Raw genomic sequence first — 21996 nt, 5'->3', positions numbered from 1 at the left:
AGGGAAAGATGCTCTCCCCAGGCTTGGCTGCAAGTGGGCACATCTCATCTGGGTCCCCTACATGGGGATGTTTAATCCCTGATGTAGGAAGGGTTCCACACTTTAGGGAAAATAGTCGAGAGTTCTGGCTATGAAAGGCATGAAGGAAAAGCCTCAGAGCAACTCAAGTGTATTTAGAGGTGTCAAACCTCTGTCTTCACCAACCTCTAAAATGTAGTAGTCAAAACTCAGCCAGGACATCTTTGCTCCTATTCCCTCAGTTTTCCTCCTTCCATGTGGTGGGCAAGAAAACACAGTCCCTGTTACTCATCCTCCAGCGGGGAAAAAGCAAACACACCAACATAAATAAGGCAGTGAATCATCCCCTCAGCCCGTGCCACCAGTTCCCCACAAAGCCACCATGGCAGAAGGTCTCAGCTGAAGGCTCAGGTCCTCCAGGGCCCCAAAGCCCTCCTTGGTGGCTGCTCACCTCCCCTCTCAGTCAGAGCTGGGTGCCTGGGGATCTCAGGGAGGTCTCTCCCTGCACAACCCCTTTCCCATGGCAGGGTTTGTCCCTGACAGCAGGATTTGTCCTGGCTGGCCCCACAGATCCACACAGTGATGGGAACACAAGGTTATCTCCAAGGGGCTCATCTTCATCACGATAGGGTTTTGGTGGACAAAGGATACCCACTGAGGAGCTGGAGGCAAGACAGCTTCTCCCGTGGCTTTAACCAGGCAGGTTTGCACCAGGATCAGGCCACTCTCATCTCATCTTGTGGCATTTCCATGCAGGAAAACCTGTGGGAAAGAAGAAAAACCTGCACTCAGAGAACTGCCCTTAAAACCATCTCCAAGCTACGGTGCTTGGAAGCTACACACAAGGAAGGAGCTGGGGTTTGCGAGGATATTTTGGCTCTGCTTGCTTTTAAACTGATGAGGTTGAGGGGGGGATAGGATGTGCAAAAGTTTTAAAATAGAGCAGGGAACAGGATCTGCATGGGGATGCTGATGGAGCAGGGACTGGGATCTGGGCTGCCAGCACCACCCCAATAAAGGCAGGATCTCTAGCCTGTCATTATTTCCATCTCCTAAAGAAGCTGCACGCCCGTTATTAGTTCAGAGCCGGGCAGGAAATCATCGCCTGGATTAAGGTTAAATTCCATCTCAGAAGGGCTTAGCTGATTGCTAAATGTTTATGTCCAGTGTCCAAAAATTAAAAATAAAATAAAATTAAAAACCAACAACACCCCCTCATCTCACATTAAAATAACATCTAATAACGTTGGGTGCTGTGTCAGTCCTGCGAAGATCCGAGCAGTTTTATCGCTCCGATGCAAAACCCTGCGGAGGCACATCCTAGCTGGGGAAACTGTGAGATTGAGGGCTGAAAGAACAGCCAGCAAAATTATGAATAGGGATTATCTGACAATGCCGACATGTTTCTTAAAGCCCTTGAGCATCATCACACGCTCTGAGGGTTTGTTTTTCAGCGTGGCTGCAGATAAATATATTTTATTGATACGCCATCGACAGCACTCCTGCCTACTGCGAGGAGCAGGCTGCAGCCTCTCGTAATCTCCAGTTCATCCCCTTGTTTTGTAATCTGGAAATGTAGGAACAATATGTAAGGAGTTTGTGATGGGATTCATTTATTTTGAGAATTTGTTGGTTGGTTTTTTAGGTTTTTTCCTTTTCCTCCTAGAAAACGTGGGTGAGTGGAAATCAAGCAAGTCAGTAATTAGCATTCACTTTTTTCTTTTCCTTTCTTTTTATCATATGCATCTAAATTCAGTTTAGCTCTTTAAGGAATTGCCAGACTGCCCTTGATTTATAGGCAGTGCCTTCTGGATCTGAGAGGATCTAATTCAAACTAATAATACTTGAATCTGATTTCAGGATATTTGTGCTGTGCTATATATTTCATTAAGATATCATCATTCTGCGTGTGTGTATGTGTGTGATATGTCTCTGTGCATCCAGGTACATTTAGGCATGGAGAAGTCATGCATCCTGCAGGAAAAGCATGCTGGCATTTAGAGAACAGTGGCAAGAAAACTTTTGACAGAGCCACGATGGCTCGTAGAGGGGGACTAAATCAGAAATATAAATAAAAATAAGAAATATAAATTAAAAACCAAAAAAAGACTAGAGCAGTTCGTTGCCACCTTTGCCTAGTTGGGGATTGCAGCGGCAGCAGACGGCCAGAGCCTGCCTCTCCCTCCTGCAGCTCGGGGCTGAGGACGGGGACACCCCGAGGTGACACTTCCCATCCCGGGAGGGCATTTGGATGCCCCTACCCGGAGCCTCCCCGTGCGCTGCCTCCCTCGCGTCTCGCAGGGGCACCCACTCCCGTCTAAACTAAGCGGTGACCAAAAAATAAACCCATCGCTGACTCTGATGAGCTGCAAAGACACCCCGAGGGGGGGCGAGGGGGGGGGGCTCCCTTCCTTCCTTTGCGATGCTGAACCGTCAGGAAGGTGTTCCCTGAGCAGGACCATTTTGGAGCGCGATCCCATCGCTGTTGCTCGCCCTCCACTTCTTTGCTTTAAGGCACACGTTCAATGCACAGTTCAAGAGCAGTTTGTCTAAGCTTAATGTAAGTAAAAGTGCAGCGTGGGATCGGTGTGCCATTTGTTTCGGTTTTCTTCGGGAGGAGGAGAAGAAAAAAAAAATGAAATAAAGTGCTGGAATAAGGAATAAAGGCTGAACTCTTGTCAGAGCAGGGAAATTGTTCCGCAGCCCTTTGGGCAGCCCCACGTTTACCTCGGGAAGGGACCGCGCGAGTGGGCAAGACGCGAAGTTTCTCTTTGCAGCGAGATTATTTCGAGCTCCTTCAGGAGGAAGGAACCGGCTGTGGGTTGTGCTGGGAGCTGGGCATGAGCGGCTGGAGCCTCAGCCGGATCTGCCCCCTCTGCAGCCGAACGCCTTCGCTCAGCATCCCCGGCTCGGTCTGCCTTTACTTACTTGGGTATTACTTCTCGATTACGCGCGGTGTAAACCGGCTTTTTGATTAACAAACCGGCAGAGCGTTGGTTAAGAACACTTAAACTTCAAAAAAAGAGAAAAAACTATCCCCCTGGGAAGTGGGCTCTGAATTGGTTAATAATGTGCAGTACTTGCTAAATTGCTGACTTCCAGATGTGGAAAATATCTTTCTTGTTTAGGACCTACGTAACCTGATTGGATTACGACAGAAGCGTCACATTGGAAGGCTTTTGAGTGATGATTTAATTAACCATACAGTAGAAAGCTGTATTTGCCAGGAAACCCCTTCCATATTTGCATAACCAATCCCTTCAGTGCAAAGGTGGAGTCTGGGCTTTTTTTTTCTTTTTTTTTTTTTTTTTTTTTTCTTTCTTTCTTTTTTCTTTCTTTTTTTCCTATATGTAATTTTATTTTAATACTTGAAAAAAGTGAAAAACTTGTAACCTCCCTGAAGTTCAGCCCCACGCGTTACTCGTCCACGCTGTCTCTCTGCTCATCCAGCTACTTCCAAGAAAGAGCAGAGCCAGGAAAAGAGCCCATCTCACCCCTGATCCATATCTGTGAACAAAACAGATAGACTGTAAGATCTCAGCACGTTTGGTTGGTTTTTTTTTTTCATCAGATTTAGCTGACTATTCAAATAACCTGGATGAGCGCTGAAATGAAAGGGGGGGGGGGGGGGGAAGAGGAAAAAAAAAAAAAAGCCCCAAAAGAAACGCGTGAAGGATAAAAATAAAACCGCACCAAAACAAGCCAGGAGAGATTATTTGCAGTACCCGAACAGAGTTTAGTTTCTAGGCTTTATGTTAGGGTAAGTTTTGCTCACCGCAAGCGAGGCGAGAGCCCGGAGCGGGGCTGGCCGCGGGACGATGCGGGGCAGGATGCGGCCCTGGCCGGCTCCGCGGGCGGGAGGGCGAGCGGGGGGACCCCGCCGGGATGGGGGGACCAGCCAGGGATCCCGCCTGAGGATGGCAGAAGCGGCAGGGATCCAGCCTGGGGGCAGGGATCCAGCCTGGGGGCAGGGGATCCGGCGGGATCCTGCTGGGGAGGGGGCGGGGGATTCCGCCTGGGGGAGGGAAAGGGATGCGGCGGGGGGGACACACGGGCAGGGATGCTCCACGGGGACGGGGAGGGGTGAGCGGGGATGCGCCCCGGGGGTGGCAGGGATGCGGTCTGGGCGCGGGGGAAGGGCAGGGTGGCACCCGCGGGGCAGGGGGCTGCAGCCCCCGGGGGGGTTGGGATGCGCTGGCGGGGCGCGCTGAGTTTCCGCGGGGCGCGGAGCGGAGCGGCGGGGCGGGGGGGCGGGCGCGGGGCGGGGGGCGGGCGGGAGGAGGTGGAATTGCATTTCTGCCGCTAAAGCGTTCGCGGAGACTTCAAGGTATAATCTATCCCAGATCCTTTCCCAGAGAGAAACTTGGCGATCACGTTTCCACATGATGCTCACGTTTGGTGCTCTCCAATTATCCCTCCCCACAAAGATAGGTGGCGTGTGTTGCAGGGTCTCTCCTCTCGCTCGTACAGAAAAGAAAAAGAAAAAAATGTCATTAGAAGAGGCGTAACACGTCAGTCCGTCCCCAGGTTTGTGTTTCCTGGAGTGGCAGAAAGAGATCAGTCCTAACCTGCCCAGCAGGAATAACGGTCCTTCCGACAACTCTTTGCAAGGCTTTTTACAATTTCTCCAGGAGCTGCATCTCCCTTCACCTTTTCTCCTCCACTTCGCGGCTTCTTCATGCTTTTTCTTCTCACCATTTCTGGCCAAAACTACAAACAAGACTTCGCAGGTAGGTTCGGAATTTAATTCCATTTTCTCTCCTTTTTTTTTTTTTCCTCTCTTCTCTTTTTTTTTTTCCTCACACCACCTCACGCATCAGCGGGCTTATTTCATTTCGAGAGTATTTTAATTTTTCTGGATTGTTTATACTTGGGGCGAAAAATCTTTTATATTTTTTTATTATTTTTTTTTCTATCTTTTTAACCGAAACCTGAAGTCACTCCAGCACCGCTCCAGGAAGGGGTGAGCAGTTTCGGGGTGCTCGGAGCTGTGCCACCACCACCCCTGCTCCCCTTACCTGTCAGGCAGGTACGGGAGGAGCCTTTTAAAACGCAGCAGCAAAAGTTTTAGTGTTAGGAAAGGACTTTGTCCTCCTGCAAGAAAAGAAAAAAAAAAAAAAAAAGAAAGAAAAAAAAACCAACCCTGAAACATTCCCCCACCCACCTCCTGCTCTTTTTATTTCAGATTTTACATCTGAGCTCTGAAAGTTTGCAGGTACCTGTTAATGCTTTGCATGCCCTGAGCATGCAGAGCCAGCCCGGCCGGGCACCGCTGGAGCCCCAGCCCCGGGCAGGGCTCCCCGGCAAAGGATGTGTTTCCCCAAACAGAAAGTTTTGCTGTTTTGTCTGCTTAGTTGGTTTCATTTCTATATTTTATTTTGTGAAGCTGAGTGAAGTAACACCTTAGCTTCTGGGAGCCTAAAGCAAGAAGTGAAAGTACAGACTGGAACTTAAAAGTCGTTTACCAAAAGGAAAAAAAAAATAAAATTAAAATTAATGCATATTTTTAAAAGCTCGCCGGCCCTCTGGGAAGAAAAGTATTCTCGAAATTTGCAGATTTAAAATTATTGACAACTTTTTACGGGAGGTTGGAGAGTAGGGAAGGGAGTGAAATGCATTTAAAACAATTCACCACTGGTCGTTTTGCATTAAAACGCCAATTGCCGAGGCAGGCAGAGGGTCTGGGTTCGCCTCGGTGCCTGTCCTCCCTCCCCGCTGTATCTCCTCTCCTGGCAGATCTGCCGCGGTGATGCCACCATTGCCCACCCCGGCCTCGGGAATAACTGGCAAATACTAAAGTTTCCAGCACATTTCTCAGCCTCTTCTTTGCTCAGCCACATTCATCCACATCCACAGAGCCACCCATTCCCTCTGTCCAGGCGGAATCCCAGGCAGGAGAGTGTGAGTAAACACGCTGACCCCACACACACTCTCTCAATCTTCCCATCCTCTTACCTGCTTGGAGTTTTATTATTTTTTATTTATAGCCGAGCAGGTTTTATAACAGCAAACGCCTGAGGAGAGAGTTCAGGCAGAATAAAAAGACCCAACAGCAGCACACTTCACTGCTCAGTCCTGGTGTGAAGCTCCAGCAAAGTAAAAAGACATAAGGGAGTGGAAAGAGGAAAAGGAAGGAAAAAAATCTCACTCTGGTTAAAATATATGTGTATATATAGATTGAAAATGTTGAGTCAGGTAATAATTTTTTAAGGCTTTATGTAAAACTCCCAGTGCAGGAGAAGACAATAGATGCGAAGGCGAGGGGGCATCCTGCTCAGGAGAGCAAGGGTTAATTGCCCTTGTTTTACAGTTTGCATCTGTTACATCTTTTATAGCCCCCTGTTTAAACTAATCCTCAAGTCAAAGCATCTTTAAAGCTACAGCATCTTCTTCGAGATGGACTGAGTTTCAGGAGCGTTCTTGCAGCAAACCAAACGCTCCTGTCCCTCTCTCCCTTTGACAGATAGAGCCTCCTGCCCAGCCCGGGCACACAGGCACACACAGTAGGTCTAAAAGTTTACAAGTTGCTTTTATTTATTATTATCTTTTTTTTTTTTTTTTCTTAAAAACAAAAAAGAACCAAAACTCAACTGAAAGGCTCTAAAAACTCTGACAGCGGTAGTTTTGATTTCTGTTTCTTTTCTGGGAAGGAAAAAAAATTGACATTCTGAAGCTTTGTTTAACTAAGGAGCAGGGGAAACCCTGAATATTGTCAAACTGACTAAAAAGGTGACAGAGGTTTATAATTACACTCCTCGTTGTTAGGGGGAGGGGGAGGCATCCGTGCTGATCTTTACCCCAAAAGGACAGAGGAGAGCCATGTTTCCCTCTCCTCTTATCACTTTGCTAGAGTGCACTTTGGGGGGCACAAAAATAAAGGCAGGAGAAGGGTAGGATTTCGCTTGAAAAGAAGTTCTAGTGTCAAATTAAAGTACTTTTCGGAGGAAATGGTCCGCCTAGCATTGAGTCAAACAGCCTACTGTAAAAGCTGTGCATTCCCTCATACGGTCATGAGTTATGACTCATTTGAGATGTAATTCTTGTCTCTCTCTCTCTCTCTCTCTCTCTCTCTCTCTCTGATCTGCTTTGCTGGTGCAACACACACACACGCAGCGAGGGAGATACACGCGCTCACACACACACACACACAGAGAGAGAGAGAGAGAGAGAGAGGGAGAGGGAGCAGAAATAAATAAATAAATAAATATATAAATAAATAAAGAAGAAATCTGCCCGGCTGGGGAGAGAGGGGGAGCCCGCTCCGACCGCGTCCCACCTCCCCCGGCACGGCCAGCCTCGCCGTGTGCGTGGATGGGTTCTTTTTCGGGTGCAAACTGGGGTCCCCGTTGGCGCCCTGCGTTTAAATGGGACATCCCGATGCCCACATTGTCGCTGTGTTTGGTCGTTACATAGAGCCTGCGTGCTGCTGCCGCCGCCGCTGCCGCTGCCGCTGCTGCTGCTGAATCAGGGAGTCGAGCCCATGCGAACTGCCATCTGATCCACTCTTATCAATGAAGCAGCAGATCATGGCGGATGGCCCCAGGTGTAAGAGGCGAAAACAAGCCAACCCCCGGAGGAAAAACGGTAAGACGGCCCCCCGGGAAAACTTTTTCCGGCCGGCTCCTCCGCGGCCGTGGGGGGGAAAAAGGCGGCGGCAGGACGGGGAAGCGGGACGGGGAGGGGGGACACGGCTCCCGGCAGCCCGGGGCTGGCCGCCCCCCGCCTCCTCCCTGCGCGGCGTCCCGCGGAGCTGCCGGGGCCGCGGAGGAGCCGGCGGAGCGGAGAGACGCGGGGCGGGGGGAGCCGCGCTGCCGCCCGCCCGCCCCAACGCCGCCGCCGCCGCCCCAAAGTTTGTTGCGCGGGCGCGGAGCGGAGCGGGCGCTGCCCCCGTGGCCCGGAGCGGCGGGGCCGCTGCCCCGGAGCGGCAGAGGAGCGGCGGGGGCGGCCCGGTGCTGCTGCCCGTCCGGGTCGCTCCGGCGCTGTCAGTGCGGGCCGGGCCGGGCCGGGCCGGGCCGGGGCGCGGAGCGGAGCGGAGCGGGGCCGTGGGAGGCGCGGAGCGGCGCGGAACGAGCGGGGCGGGCGGCCCTGGGAAAAAAAAAAAAAAAAAAACCGGCAGCGTGAGAACCCCGAGGCGGGCTGGCACCGAGTTAGCGACACACTCTCGCTCCCTCTTTTTTTTTTTTTTTTTCCTTTTTTTTTATTATTGTTAGAGACTCGAAAATGAAACTTCCTCCTCCCTGATAATTAATAATACTAATGAGCTCGGTGCCCGATTGTCCGTCGCTGCCCTCTCCCCTGGTCCCTGCCGGTCGCGCAGGGCCGGGGCGCAGTGGGACGCGGTGTTCTGGGCTGATTTCACATTTGGCAGCTTTCACTGGTGTGGTGGGTCTCTCTTTCTCCGTCTCTCCCCGTCCCTCCCTTAGTTTCTTCCTTTCTCTCCCGGCTGATAGCCGCTTCCCCGCCGCCAGCCTCCCCCTCCCCGCCGGCAGCCCCTCCATGCCCATCCCGGCCCCACTTCCAACAACTTTCCTCTCGAGGAGCCGGAGGAAGGAAGATATTTGTGTGAACCTGAACCCATGCGCTTATAGCTCAGCTACTTCATTTAAGTGGAGAGGTGGAGGGGGGCTGAAGGAGGAGGGGGACACACACAACAACAACAACAACAACAAAAAACACAAAGACAAGAGAATGTTGATTAGAAACAAATGATCCTGCCCCCCCCTTCCCCTTCCCTCTCTCTAGGTTGTGAGTGTGAGTGTGTGTGTGTGCGTGTGTGTGTCTTTTTCTTGTTGTGGTGGAGGCGTCGAGCCATATGGGGGAGTGATAGAGGAATTTTAGTCAGAAACTGTTCGTTATGTTACACTGGCTTTTCCCTTTGTGTTGTCTTTGATCTATTTGCTTGGCTTAGTATTACAAAAAAAAAAAAAAAAAAGGCAAAACCAAAAAAAAAAAAATCCAACTAAAATAATATATTCCGAGCAGCTTCCCAAGGATCCGTTCCTTGTTATCTTTTTTTAAAGTCTCTCCCCCTCCACCACCACCCTTTACTCTTGTGTCTGTCATTATTTAAGGTGGTCCTCACAGAGGAGACCTCCCCTTCCCCTCATCTCTGGGTAATTTAGTAGACATTAAAATTACACGTAATGTTTCCCTCTCCTCTCTTGTGTTTCCTCTGTTCTTTTTATTAAATGTTGGTTATTGATTTTCTAAAATCAATGTCTGTTGTGGGGCTTTTTTTCCCCTTACAAGTATCTAAAGCACGTTGCTGATCAACTGGATAACAAAAGCTTTGTGTCAAGTAGCCTTTTTTCTTATGTTAAACAGTCATTTTTGAGAGAAAAAGAGAATGAGATTTAAAGCAACGCATCCAGAAGTGCTCTTTTGCAGTAAAGAATATTCTGAGTGTTTGAGGGGGTTTTATTCTTCTTCCTCAACCTCCTTGCTTTTCCAAGCAAGACTATTAGTTTAGCGTGTTAAACCCATCACATGCTCTCTGATGAGGGATGCATCTACGTGTTTAATATTTTCTCAACATGATTTGAGTCCTAAAAAAAACCCCCAACCACCACCCTTACCTCCCCCCCCCAAAAAAAAAAAAAATCCTGGATGCCTCTGCCCAGGACACCAGGACCGTATCCTGGTAGTGCAGCCAAGTCTTTGGGAGCACGTATGGAGCGGGGTGGCAAATTCTGGGTTGTTCCCATGCAAAAAAAAAAGGGTTTTTTCAGGGACCCGCACTAACTTGGAAAAGCCACCACACTTGGGAGACGAAAGTTTAATTGCAATTTTTAAGGTAACCACTTAAAGATCCTGCAAACTTCAAGTGTGTGTGTGCACTGCTTGCGCGAAGGGCTGAGTTCTCCCTTCAGTGTCTTGTTCTGGCCAAGACACGGGGTGTGTGGCGGGGGGGGGGAAGGAAATTATTCTCTACTTTCTGTCTGTCCCTTCTTTCCTCTTTGTGCTCCCTAATTTGTTTCTTCCATTCATTTCTGAGTGAGAAATGCCCTGGTTCTGAGGAGCAGGTAGAGCGAGGGTGGGTTTGGTTAGAGCTTCTTTTTTTTTTTTTTTTTTTTTTTTTTTTTTTCATTTTCTCGACAAGCACGTATCCAATGCCTTTCCTGTTGGGAATTGCCTAGGATTTATCTGGACTGAGTGGATTTTTTTTCTTCTTTCTTGGAATCGTGGAAAAGATGTTACTTCTGAGCTTGTGTCTTTGCTGATAACACCAGAAACGGTGATGCTTATCGAACTCGGACAGCAATTCCTTAGAAACGCAGCAGAACCAAAATAAAATTTAAAAGCCGCGAGGAAAAAAAAAAATAGATGGTCATGAAGGAAGCGAGAGGAGTGTTAGTGAATCGCAGACACATTACAGACGGGGACAAAACAGAATAACCCAACTAATGCCTTAGTGGGCTCCACGCCTGTGTGCGTGTATCTGCGTGTGTGCGGGGATGGGCAAGGCTTGGGGTGAGATACCGGGGCTGGATAAAATTACAGCGGAGCTAAATAGGGTAGAAAGGAAGCCAGGCTCGGGATTTTCCAAGATAACGGGGTTGATGAGAGCTACTGGAGTGGAGGAGAGGTGTGCGGGGAGGGGGGGTGGGTTGAGAGAGAATCAATGAGGGGTGAGCCCCCCGGGGAGGGGGGGGGGGGGGTCAGCGGGGAGGATGGGAAGGAGAGGACCCCAAAAGCGGGGCCGGAGGGGGGCGGGAGGTGCGGGAGCGGCAGCCCAGGAATGCGGCGGAGCTCCGGGAAGTTCAGTCAGATGATTCCCAGCGCCTGACTCACTTCGCGGCACTTTCACTCGGGAGAGAGAAGTGGCGGCAGAAGAGGAGGAGGAGGAGGAAGAAGAGGAGGAGAAGGAGGAGGAGGAGGAGGAGGGGGCAGTGAGCCCCCTTTCCGCACGGGCGCCCCGCGGAGGCGAGGGCTGCTCCGGCGGCCGCAGCGCCGGTGCGGAGCGGCGCGGAGCGGCGCGGAGCGGGGCCCGGGAGCAGCGCTGTCCGGCCGGCAGCCCTGCCCTGCCATGCCTGATGAGCCGCCTCTCTCTCCCTGTTGTTGTGGTTTGGCGTTTGTTGGCTGAGGGGTGGTTCCCCCCCCCCCCCCCCCCCTTCCGCTCCCCTCCTCGAAAATCCAAAGTGAAATTAAAATCCCCGCGAAGGAGGGGTGGGGGGAGGGGGGAAAGTTGTATCTAATTTACCCCAAAGTTTCAGTAAACAGCTCTCTTTGATTCCTTTGCCACCTCGCTTCCAGTTGTAAAGAAAAGGGAGAAAGTTCAATGCTTTCAGGGCGTCTGATCCAAGAACACAGACCAAACAAGCAGAGACGATTAGGCTTGTTCAGAGCCTTTCCCAAAAAGATACCCACCCACCCTCCTTCCAGGGATGCTGGGGAAGGGGGAAAAACCTCCTTCACTTCCCACTTGAAAAAGAAGGGAAAGGAAAAAAAAAAAAAAAAAGAAAAAAAAAAAAAGGAAAAAAATAGGCAAGCCTGCCTGCTGCCTTTAGTGAGTGGGAAGTGAGTCTTGTCTTCCCTGCCTGGAGAAGTTTGGAGGCAGCTAGACTGAGGCTGGGGTGTGAGGAGGCAGCTGTTCCCTGTGCAGCCCAGGTGGCAGCGGGCAGAGCGGGCACCCGGAGCGCTCCTGGGGCCGGGCAGATCCCCAGGGCCGGGAATCCGTTGCGAGCAGATTACTCCGGGAGTGTTGGCTCACTGGGTAGCCAGACAAATGTACTCCTACCACCTCCAGGAAAAAAAAAAAAAAAAAAAAAAGCACCTGGAGATAGGTATTAAAAATTAATGCCATAAATGTGAGTGGCCAGGGCATAATGATTACCCAGCCACGTTTTCTCGGTGCAGATTCATGTCCAGGCTGAGCTGTGGCATGGAGCAGGGGAGGCTGTTTTCTGTGTCAAGTCGGATCTATTTATTTTCTTCCGAGTTTCGAGAAACCCAGCGAATTTGGAGATTAGTGCCTGATTTACTGTTTGCCATTTGTGAACCATTCGGTACTTACTGGTTTTGCTTATTGAACATGCTTTGCGAGGAAAGTTTTGGGGGAATTTCTAATTGCTGCAAGAAAATGCATTTGATGGCTTGGAAAAAGGCATATTTGAAAAGGGAAAAAAATGATAAGGAAACCATTACAAGTTAATTATCTATAATTATACATAGCCAACTGCCCAAGGTAGGGGAAATATGTGGGAGACTGGGATGCAAGCTCTCAGGACAGGCTGGTAATATTCCCCAAGAAAAATGTGTGTCTCCCTTTAGAGTGGAAAGAAGGGTGTTGATTCTTTTACAGCAGCCCCACATTCATTCCAAGAAATAGGAAATTCTTCGCCTCACAACAGTTTTTGGCATCTGCATTATCCCAGTGCTTTTAAGGTGCATTTTCTCCTCTGTGAAAGAGAACTCTTTGTCCTTTTTTTCTCCAAGACCATGGCTTCCCAAGGTAGACACTATTTTGTGCCTGTCACATAGAAAGGGAGTGCAGGTTTGCAGTGCTCACAGACAATTGATTGTCTGCCCTAATGTGTTTCATTTACATGTTTATAACGTCAATAGTGCTGGGGTGTCCACTGTACCATTCATTCCAGCATTCCCACAAGGGTGCAATTGTCTGAATGGCCAAGTCAGACACCTTTTTGATTGCTCTTTAGTTGTCTTTTTAGAGTATGGAGAAAAAGGAGATAAATCCGTGGTGCAGAAACACTAGTTGAAAATATTTCAGAATTAAATGTCACCATTAAAGCAGATGTGAGCATTAGACAAACAATATATTTTAACTAAGGTTCTGAAGGTGGAAACAAATTCAGAATAGTGCACTGGTTAGTGCACACAACATCTAGTCCTGTTCCTTAATTTTTTGGGGCTTTTAAAGAATGATCTGTCGTTTCCATTTTCATTTCAGACCCTGTAAATGCAGCCACCTCCTAACTCTTTGTATGCTTAACCGTAATTTGCTATATTTTCCCTACATATTTACATATCTCTGTTTATGCCAACAGCGTCAGCTAACCACTGGGAAACTCTATAGAGAGAATAACTAGGCTGGGAGAAGTAGAGACTTAAAAAAAATAGTCAATCCAAATATTTCTTCATCAAATGCGGGTTTTTTATTATTTTTGGTGAATAAAACGACAATGCCTAGACTTTTCCTTGCAGCACTTTAACTTACAGAGCTGTGCCCCAACTCCGATCACCATCCTCTTCCGCTGCGAGCTTGCAGCAAAGTGTTTCGAGGAGTTTCCAAGTCAATGAAAGATCACTTCTGAAGGTGTGCTGTGCTGTTTTGATGTGCCACCCTGTCCCTTTATCACACGGGGTGGCTTCTGAGGGAGGCAAGAAACGCTTGCTCGTGGTTGGGAGCAGAATAAATGAGCCACGCAGCTTGTTGGGACTCATGGAGAGGTGCGTGTGTGAAGGCGCCTGCACCTATGCGTGGTGTGCTGTGGAGAGTGAAATGGGATGGAGAGGTGTGCTTGAAAATAACTGCTCGCATTTCAGGTTAGATTCATTTCCCCATAAAAAGTATGCTGATCCCAGCAGCTACAATTAATGCAAGTCGACCTGCCCCATCCGTGATCATAAGGGCAAGGAGCACTGAGTCCTGGTAGTTTCTGCTCCGGAGGTAAAGAGAAAGAAAACTTTTTTTTTTTCATCCTCTGTATAATTTTTGTGGTGGTTTTTTTTTTTTTTTTAATGCCTGTTTGTGGAGAGATTTTTTTTCCTTTTTTTTCCCCCTTTTTTTTTTTTTGTGCCTAACAGGGAAGACACAGTAGATGCACCGTTAGCTGAACCCCTGACACGGCGGTCTTTTGAATGCCTTAGGTATGATTTCACTTTCGCTCACATCAATGCTGACCTGAATGCCTTTCATATCTGATCCGCTGTGTCTCTCCCAGTAAACATCCCCTGAGGGGAGAACAAAGAAAGGAGCTCTTCTTCTTCTTAATCACAATTCAGCCCATTCACCGCCGGCAGGCTACATTTGCATTCTGCAACAGAAAGCCAAGATGAAAAGAAAAAAAAAAAAAAAAAGAAAAAAAAAAAAAAAGAAAAAAAAAAGAGAGTGAGAAGAAGGGGGGAAAAAGCAGAAGGGTGGAGGCTGAGTAAAATAACTTAGGTGTTTGTAGCTGTTTGTTGGGCTTCCCCTAGTTACAAGCCTTATATAGATCCTGCTCTACCCAGCCTTGGCTCTTCTGACAGGCAGATAGTGTTACAAGATGGCATGCCTGTACTATTCATGGCCACTCGCTCTAACACTTGAGGTAGAAAGTGTCAGAGAGGGATCAAATTCTACTCTGAGAAGTCTGTTATAGTTAGGGTCAGGTGTGTGTACTCTCAGCTCTTGACTGCTGCCTATTATTTTGTTTTAATTACTATTATTGTTTACTCACCATGACCTTGGGGACATGGGGGTGGCAGGGGGTGAGGCAGATTTGGCGGGGCAAAATCACCCTTTCCCCAGCTGAGACGTAATTTTTTTTTAATTCCTATTTTATTTTTGCATTTTTTTTTCTCTCCCCCTATTTTTGCGAAGCGTTGGGCTGGGTGTTGTTGCGGCTGGCCGGGCCGGGGGCCGCGGCGGTGGCTGCGGTGGTGGCGGTGGCGGGGGTGTCCCCGGGCTGGCGGCCGGCCCGGGCTGCCCCGACCCGCCGGGGAAAAGCAGCGACTCAGCGAATCCTCGGCGGCACCAGAAAATGCGCACGAAGGAGGAGGAGGAGGTTGAGGTGGAGGAGGAAGGCGAGATTTGTGGAAGTTTCTGTGGCAGGGCTCCCTCGTGGGGTTTTGTAGTCACGTTCGTGTGCATTTTCCGGCTGTCCCCCCATCCCTGTGTGTGTCCCCCCATAGCTGCCTGTTTATTTGTTTCTCAGAAGCTCTTCTGTGCTTTTAATCAGACAGTTTTCTAGAAAAATATTGAGGTCTTTGGTCGTAGCCACTTTTTTCTCACCAAGACAAGGTTTATTTATAACTGGATCCTGCTTACTGAGAAGTATTTAAGCCCTTTCAGGCAGAGCTGTCAAAATTTCCTGTGTTGTTTGCCTCTATTTGCAACATGTAAAAAGTAATATGCAGTTGCTGGTGTTGGAATAACCGGGGTAGTGCAGAAATCTCAAGTGACGAGTTTTCAACTACACTATCTCCTGCCGACCAAACTGTCATTTTTATTTTTTTTTCCAGAAACCACTTTTAAGATCCTAACAGGTTTTTTTTTTTTTTTCTCCCCCATCAGCAAATAGATTAAACGTGCTAAAGCAACTTCGAGAGGGAAGAACAGTTTGAACAATGAGAAGCGGGAGGGATGTCTTATTTTCCTGTAGCTGCTATGGCAGATTTCACTCATAAGGAGCACACTAACCGAGATGTTACCAGTTGAACAGAGGCATGTGACACAGATTCCTGATTTTTTCCCAGAAGATTTACAGAATTTACAAAAAGAGATTATCTCTACACCTTCCACCCTCCTAACCACCCCCATGACCCAAGCAATGGAGGATTTAGGCAGATTTACTTCAGTAAACACCTTTGGACACTTGGGGAAAAGTAGGAGTCTGTTTGCAAAAGCAGGCTTTTGTTAAGTGAGGTGCTGGATAATGCTTTACCAAGCAGCTGTGATATTAACCTACCCAGTAATGCTGGAAAGAGCCTTTAACTCCTTCTGCACTCTGGAGCCTTGCAGGTGCTGGGCCTGGAGTAGGGGCACGGGGGTGTTTTGGGGGGGACAGGCAAGGAGGTGGCACTGCTGGAGCCACAGCAGCCGCTCGGGCTGACACATCTCTGCCTTGATGGCAGCTGAAGCTTTCGGGATCAATCCATCAGAGCCAAGGGCTGGGGAGAGCTGGAGGCATGGGCAGGAGAGGGCTGCTCCAGCAGTGAGGGTTCACCTGGGTGTGTGCCCGCGCACAGGCACGCTCTGTGCCTACCCCCTCAGATGTAACATCACCCAAAACCCTCTCTAGGAACGTTCCCGAGCACTGCTAAGGCGGGAAGGTCAATTTAGGATTCGCATTCGAGCAGCAGAATAGCTGTGAAGTTACGCCGGCAAACCTGTACGAGTGGCTCCCCGAGAGCTCCCAGGCTCCAAGGAAAGCCAACAGCTCTCTGGGAACTTCTCATTCCCAGAAGTGAACTTTTTTTTGGCTGTTTTCTGCTCTTTTCTGAGCTGTTAGAAACAGGAGCTAATAAGTTGTTTATTTTTGCTGGGCAGAAGAATAACTTTCCAGGTGTTTCTTTTTTTAGCTGGAACAAGATTGCTTCATTTGAGGATTTTTGTTGTCGAGGATTCTTTTTTCCTTCTTTTTCTTTTTTTCTTTTTTTTTTTTTTAAAGTGTAGGTGTCAATGCTAGAGCAGCCACAAATGTGTGAGAAAGCAAAGGGTATGAGACATGACAGAATTAAAGGTGTTTGCTATGTTGTTACCCGTGTGTCAAGCTGCAAGCTCCCTTTGTCACAGCCTCCTGGAGGTTTGATAGTGCGGATCCGCTTCCTTTCCAAGTGATACAGCAGTTTCTGACTGGGGGGTTTAATGGTGGCGTGGTTGTCGCTCTTGCATTTGCCTCCCCAAGTGCGTTTAAACACCTCCACATCGCACACACCCCATTACTCCCACCTTACACAAGGGCGCTGTGCTCTCGAGCACCAGGACAGCAGCCATAGCATTACAGACTCTGGCATGGAGCGTCGTTTGGCAGGAATGTCATCTGCCAAATCATCCCATAATTACGTTTTATGTTATTTGTATGAATGACCAAGCATGCAGTATTCCTTTTGAAATCAAAGGAAGGTTTAAAATGCGTTTTTGAATACTTTCAGACCATGGTCAGGTCACAGTTTGGGAGTTGAATTAAACTGATCTCATTTGTGATCTAATTGAGGTTGGCAACAACCTTAGCAGTAGCAATAACATACAAATACAAATCAAAGAGCAGAATTCAGCAAATCAGATCTTTTGCTTGAATCCTGCCTGGGAGTTATTCTCCGACTGCCAACAGAGAAGTTAAACTTTGTCCTGCTTCTCAGCGGCAGTGCGAGCCTTGCATATTTTTCGGGTCTGACAGGAAAGTTGGGTCGGAGGGATGGGGACACAAAGGCGAGAAGGGAGCTGGTGCCTCCTCGGACAGGAGTGAGGCACAGCGACTCGTCACGTATGTTTCTGGAGAGCCCAAGTGGCAGAAGGCGCGGGAGGCGTAACGGGGGAATATGGTTAGGAAGGGCTAGGAAGCGGAATAGGTCGCTGCAAACAGATTATTCCAAGCGGAAAGTCGAGGCAGCTCCCTTATCTTTACATCTATCGCTGCGGATTCCAGGAATGTAATTACCAGCGTGGTTGCGAATTGTTGACAAATTTCCCCGGCTCTGTCGGGAGCGGCTCTTTGCGAGCGGCGGGGCCGCAGCCGCGGCCGGGCCGCCGCCGGCCCCGACGGTGCGGGCGCTGTGCGGGCAGCGGGGCCCGGGGCGGCCCCGGGGCGGAGCGGGGAGGCTCCCCCCGGGCAGGGCATCCCCGGCGGGCGCCCGGCTCGGAGTCCCCCCCCCGCCCCGAGCCGGGATGCTGCGGGTCACATCCCCCGGGACCCCCCCCCCCCCCCCTCCTCCGGAGCCGCCCGGGGACCCCCGCGCCCGCCCCGCAGGTGGGCGGCTCGGCGGGGCACAGCCCGAGAGCCGCCGCCCCCGGGGAGCATCCCTGCCCCCGTCCCTGCGCCCCCCGGCAGCGCCGCGCGGTGCGGAGCGGAGCGGAGCGGAGCGGAGCGGGCTGGAGGCTGGAGGCGCGCCCGCCGCGGCACTGCGCCGGGGCGGGGGCGTGCGGAGCCGCCTGGGCCCCCCCGCTCCGGGCTCGGGGCAGAGGTGTGAACCGCCTCTGTGGGGCGGGGGACGGGGCACACACCCCCGCGGTGCCGGCGCTGCCGAGAGAAGCGCTCCGGGCCGAGGTGCGAACCCCTCCCGGGATGCCGCTCCCGGGATGTTGGGCCCCCCTGGCCCCCCTCGGCCCCGGCCGGGCTCCCGCTGCGGCGCGGCCCCAAACTTCGTTCCCAGGAGGGAGGGAGCGGAGGGGAAGCGGCTCGGCGCTGCCTGCGCTCCTCCCGGCTCTGGGGTTTCAAGTGTGTCCTCAGCTCCCCCCCTTCCCCACCCCTCCCCTCCTCCGGGTCATTATTTTCTTTGACTAAAACCTGTTTACTCGCCTCTTTGTTTTTGACGTTAAACGAGTTTCCATCTCCTACTCCTGCGGATCTCTAAGAAATAGATAAACCATTATATTTCCCCCTTCTCCCCCTCCCGCTCGTATTTTAAAGCAGCGATCCTGACAGCAGTACTATTATTGCACTTTATGTTTTAGTGGATGTTTGCTGTTGCTAGTTACAGCAACACTTATCATAAGACAGCAAGAAAAGAGTAGTCCCTGGTAATTAAAGTAATGAAATATTCATTTACTCTACCTTTTCAGTAGTCTCACAAATTAGGCTGCTACATTTAATGCCTGCACTGCCTCTGTTTTTATTATAATGGCAGCTTTCGCATCTGCAATTAGGACTAATTCTGACAGTTACAATTTCTGAGGGATGGTAAACAGTGAACGAGATGTGCAGCAGTGGTATTACACGTGAAAAGCCCTTGTCTCTTTAACCTTGTTGTTTTTTTTTCTCGCAGAGGTTACCTTTTCCCGATGGTGCAAAATCGACTTGACATAACTGTTCATCAGTTTCAGGGTTTTCCCTGGAGGTATTTGCATCAAATCAGCCCAGTCAAGCTTCAAGTTGAAATTGGCAGCCCAGAAACTGACAGGGTAGGGACTGGGAAAGAGACAGCTAAAGTGCAGGCAGCGAGCTGACAGCAGCGGCGGGCAGGAAGGGGGGAGAGGGCTCAGCACCCGGGGCTGCCGCCCCCCGCTCCCCCGGGCTCCCCCGGTCACCCCCAAGTCCCACCCTGAGCCGCCACCGAGGGGCCGAGCGCTGGGAGCCCGCCCCGGTGCCGCGGGGAGGCCGGGCTGGGGAGGGAGGTGTGTGTCAAAACCCCCCTAAATTGGGGGAAAAGGAAAAAAAAAAAAAAAAGTGTTGGGAAAAAGAGAGAAGTGCCGAGCTGAAGTTGCTGGCGCTAACAAGCTTATTTTGCTGCGGTTCTTTACTGGGGCGATGTTTTGCACTAGGACTGTTAAGAGAAGTGACGGAAGGAGGTTGTTAATACCAATGAAAACATATTTTGATCAGTTAAAAAAAAACAACAACAAAAAAAACAACAACCCAGAGAGACGTTCATCTGCAAAGATAATTGCATTAGAATCAAAACAAACATTTCCTTGAATATGTTATTTCATTTATCCTCTGTCACAGGGAGGAGGGGGTCTCCAAGTAGGACAATATGAAAATTAATTTTTAATAGATTTTTTGGACAGATTGGGATCGTTCCCTGTGACACCCCTCCCACCCTGAAAGAATTTTACATATTTGCAAATAATTCCAAATCTGATGTAGCGTGGAAGGGAGCAGCACACCACGGAACAGGCAACACCACCAAGCCCCATTCCCTCCTTAGAGGTGAAAAAGAGCAAAACTGTGTTACTTTCCTAGAAGAAGAAAGCTGACAATATATATCTTTTTCTCCCTAAATATATATCTGTGGTCTTTACCAGATGATTAAAAATCCCTCTCACTTTTCCTACCAGACTTGTGCTAAAGTAAGCCTTGCTTTCAAACAGTTTTTCAGCTGTGTGTGTGACAGGCATTGGCTGATCTGCTGATGCCCATTCGACAGGCACTGTTGAGCTAAAGTGGTGTGACGGCACAGTTTTGTTAAGCTGTGAACAAAGGGCTGGAGATGCCTCGCTGGCATCATCCATGTGCATATTGGCCTTGTCACAGTTTTGCTTGATTTAATGCTCTGTTTATTCCTAGATATTAGAACTTAAATTCCAAACAATATGTTTTCATATACTACACACAAACTTTATTTTAAAAGCTTTCGCTCCCGAGAGCCACAGATTCGTTTGTCTGCCCAACATCCGTGCGGCAAACACTTAAAACGTAGCTCCCAGAAAAATAGGTGGCCGGTAGCCTCTTAACTGTTATCCAGTTTAAAAATGGGATTTCAGTTTTAAAAAGTCTTAGAAGGGTAAAAGATTTATTTCTTCTTTGATCATTTGTTGAGAGTTGTTATTTATTTCAACAGTGGATTTTCTTATAAGCTCCTAAGGAGAGGTTACCCCGTGTGCAGGCAGGGCGCGGGATGGACTTTTCCAGTGCCATATCATCTCAACAGTGTTGCTGGGATAAAAGTAGTGCCTTGCAAGTACCTGTAAGCACAGTCAGGGGACTATTGACAGGCAGAAAGACAGCTGGGTTGGTGGAAGGGAGCAGGAAGCCGGATTAAGATTAGAATATATATCTCTATGTTCATTAGGTGGCCACAACTTTGTATCTCAGCAGTTCATCAAGAGAAAATGTGAGCATGTGGAGCTATATTTAGGCTTGGCTCTCTTCTCTTAGACATGCCGCAGGCTTTATCTGGAGAAAGTTTTGGGTTTTTTCTGCCCTTCTTTGTCGCCTTTCTAAACTCCCTTCAGGTTTGCTGCAAGTGTTTGCTAAGAGATTAGTTAGGCAGCTTCCATGGCGGAGGTAGCCCTGGGAAGCAGCTTGTTGCTGGGAGGAATGCTCGGTAGGTCAGTGCATGAAGATAGAAGGAGCTGCCCAACTGAGGCCAGGGATCAGGTATTTTCCTCTTTGTCTCCTACCAGAGACAAAGTGCTTATGGAAAGGTTTGTGGTGAGACATCAAATCCCAGCAGGAGCACAGATGTTCCCACTTTTACAGGCTTACCAATGAACATTTCAGCTTAAACAAGTTTATGGAATAAAAGATTTATTTCTTTTCCCTTAGTAGATGCAGCATCTTACTTGGACTGTGAAAAGATTTTATCACTCGAGCCACTCAGGGTCCTTTGGTCCAGGGCACGGGGCTTTACTCGAGGGCTGTGAGTAGGGATGGGAGAGAGGGAAGGAGGGGGCGGAGGGAGTGCTCAGCAAAATGAAAGTATTCCTTCTCCAAACAGTGCAGTCTAGAGCCTAAATCTGAAATTGAATCTGCTGAGCAAAACCTGTACAATTTTTCTACCTGCCCTCAGTCTGCTTCCTTTCAGGGATGACAGTTTTACTAACTGAAATGAATGGGCTCTCTCGCTCCGGTACCTTTCCTCAGTGCGCGTTTACATGGAGTACTTCAAACACAGAGCTGGGTGATATATGTAGGGGGACAGCTTGCACAGAATAAGCTTTAATGGTTAATTTTTGTATAGCTTTATAAATGAAAGGGACTTAAACCTACTAGCAGTATAGATCACAAGACCTTATGTGGTCTATTCTTCTCTAGATGCACAAGAGATTTACGTGCCTAAGTCCCATAAGAGTTAATGGGAGTTACGCATGTAAATCTCTTCCACAGTGAGATAATAGACCCTTTTATGTATGGATAGCTGGATTCTTACAAAAATCACCTACTGAACAGTAGATTTTATGTCCTGCCCTCTTAACAAATATTTATAAAGCGAGCCGGCCAGCAGATGAGACTAGGAGCCCCCCAAGTTGCCTTCAAATCACAGAGACCCCTGTGCTCCCGTGGAGACAGTCCCGGGTCTGCCTCATCCCCGTCTTTCCTGGTCTCAGTGCACTGTGGGTGACATTGCTGGTCTGATTGGGATGTGGTCTCACAGAGGCTGTTGTGGTGTCTCACTTCTTGGCAAGTCCTGCTTGGTGGAAGCTTCTTGCTCTGTGGATTGCACAGAAGATTGGGAGGGTGAGAGCTGCCAGCTCTCTTCTGTAAATGTCAGGGTGCACCTTCCCTGTGTCCCTGCCCCTCAATCCATCTCTGTGGGGGGATTTACAACCCCAAGGTGGAAGACCTCAAGCAGGACAGTCCCAGGTCGCTGGTAGAGCACAGTGGTGGTGGCACTGTGTCCCAAAGCCCAGGTGCTGCTGGTGCTGCACATCTGCTC

At 49.4% G+C, this 21996-nt stretch overlaps 1 protein-coding gene across 2 annotated transcripts in view; it reads left to right on the top strand.

The window, feature by feature from the left end:
- The first annotated feature begins 4336 nt into the window (after nucleotides 1–4336).
- The window catches only part of ZEB2 (zinc finger E-box binding homeobox 2), a 115019-nt gene continuing 97359 nt past the window's right edge, over nucleotides 4337–21996 (top strand). The window contains exons 1-3 of one of the 2 annotated variants that reach the window (XM_066190424.1): nucleotides 4337–4545; nucleotides 4650–4748; nucleotides 7432–7602. In XM_066190424.1, the coding sequence (XP_066046521.1) occupies nucleotides 7530–7602 (73 nt within the window). In that variant the 5' untranslated portion in view covers nucleotides 4337–4545; nucleotides 4650–4748; nucleotides 7432–7529. The remainder of the gene's footprint in view (nucleotides 4546–4649; nucleotides 4749–7431; nucleotides 7603–21996) is intronic. The other variant, XM_066190425.1, reaches the window with a different exon arrangement.

The sequence above is a fragment of the Chamaea fasciata genome, unplaced genomic scaffold (assembly GCF_029207755.1).
Source record: "Chamaea fasciata isolate MVZ Bird 193981 ecotype frontalis unplaced genomic scaffold, bChaFas1.0.hap1 SCAF_8, whole genome shotgun sequence".
Lineage (NCBI taxonomy): Eukaryota > Metazoa > Chordata > Aves > Passeriformes > Sylviidae > Chamaea > Chamaea fasciata.
Note: the sequence above shows the minus strand (reverse complement) of the source record. Positions and strands in the feature narration are given on the sequence as shown.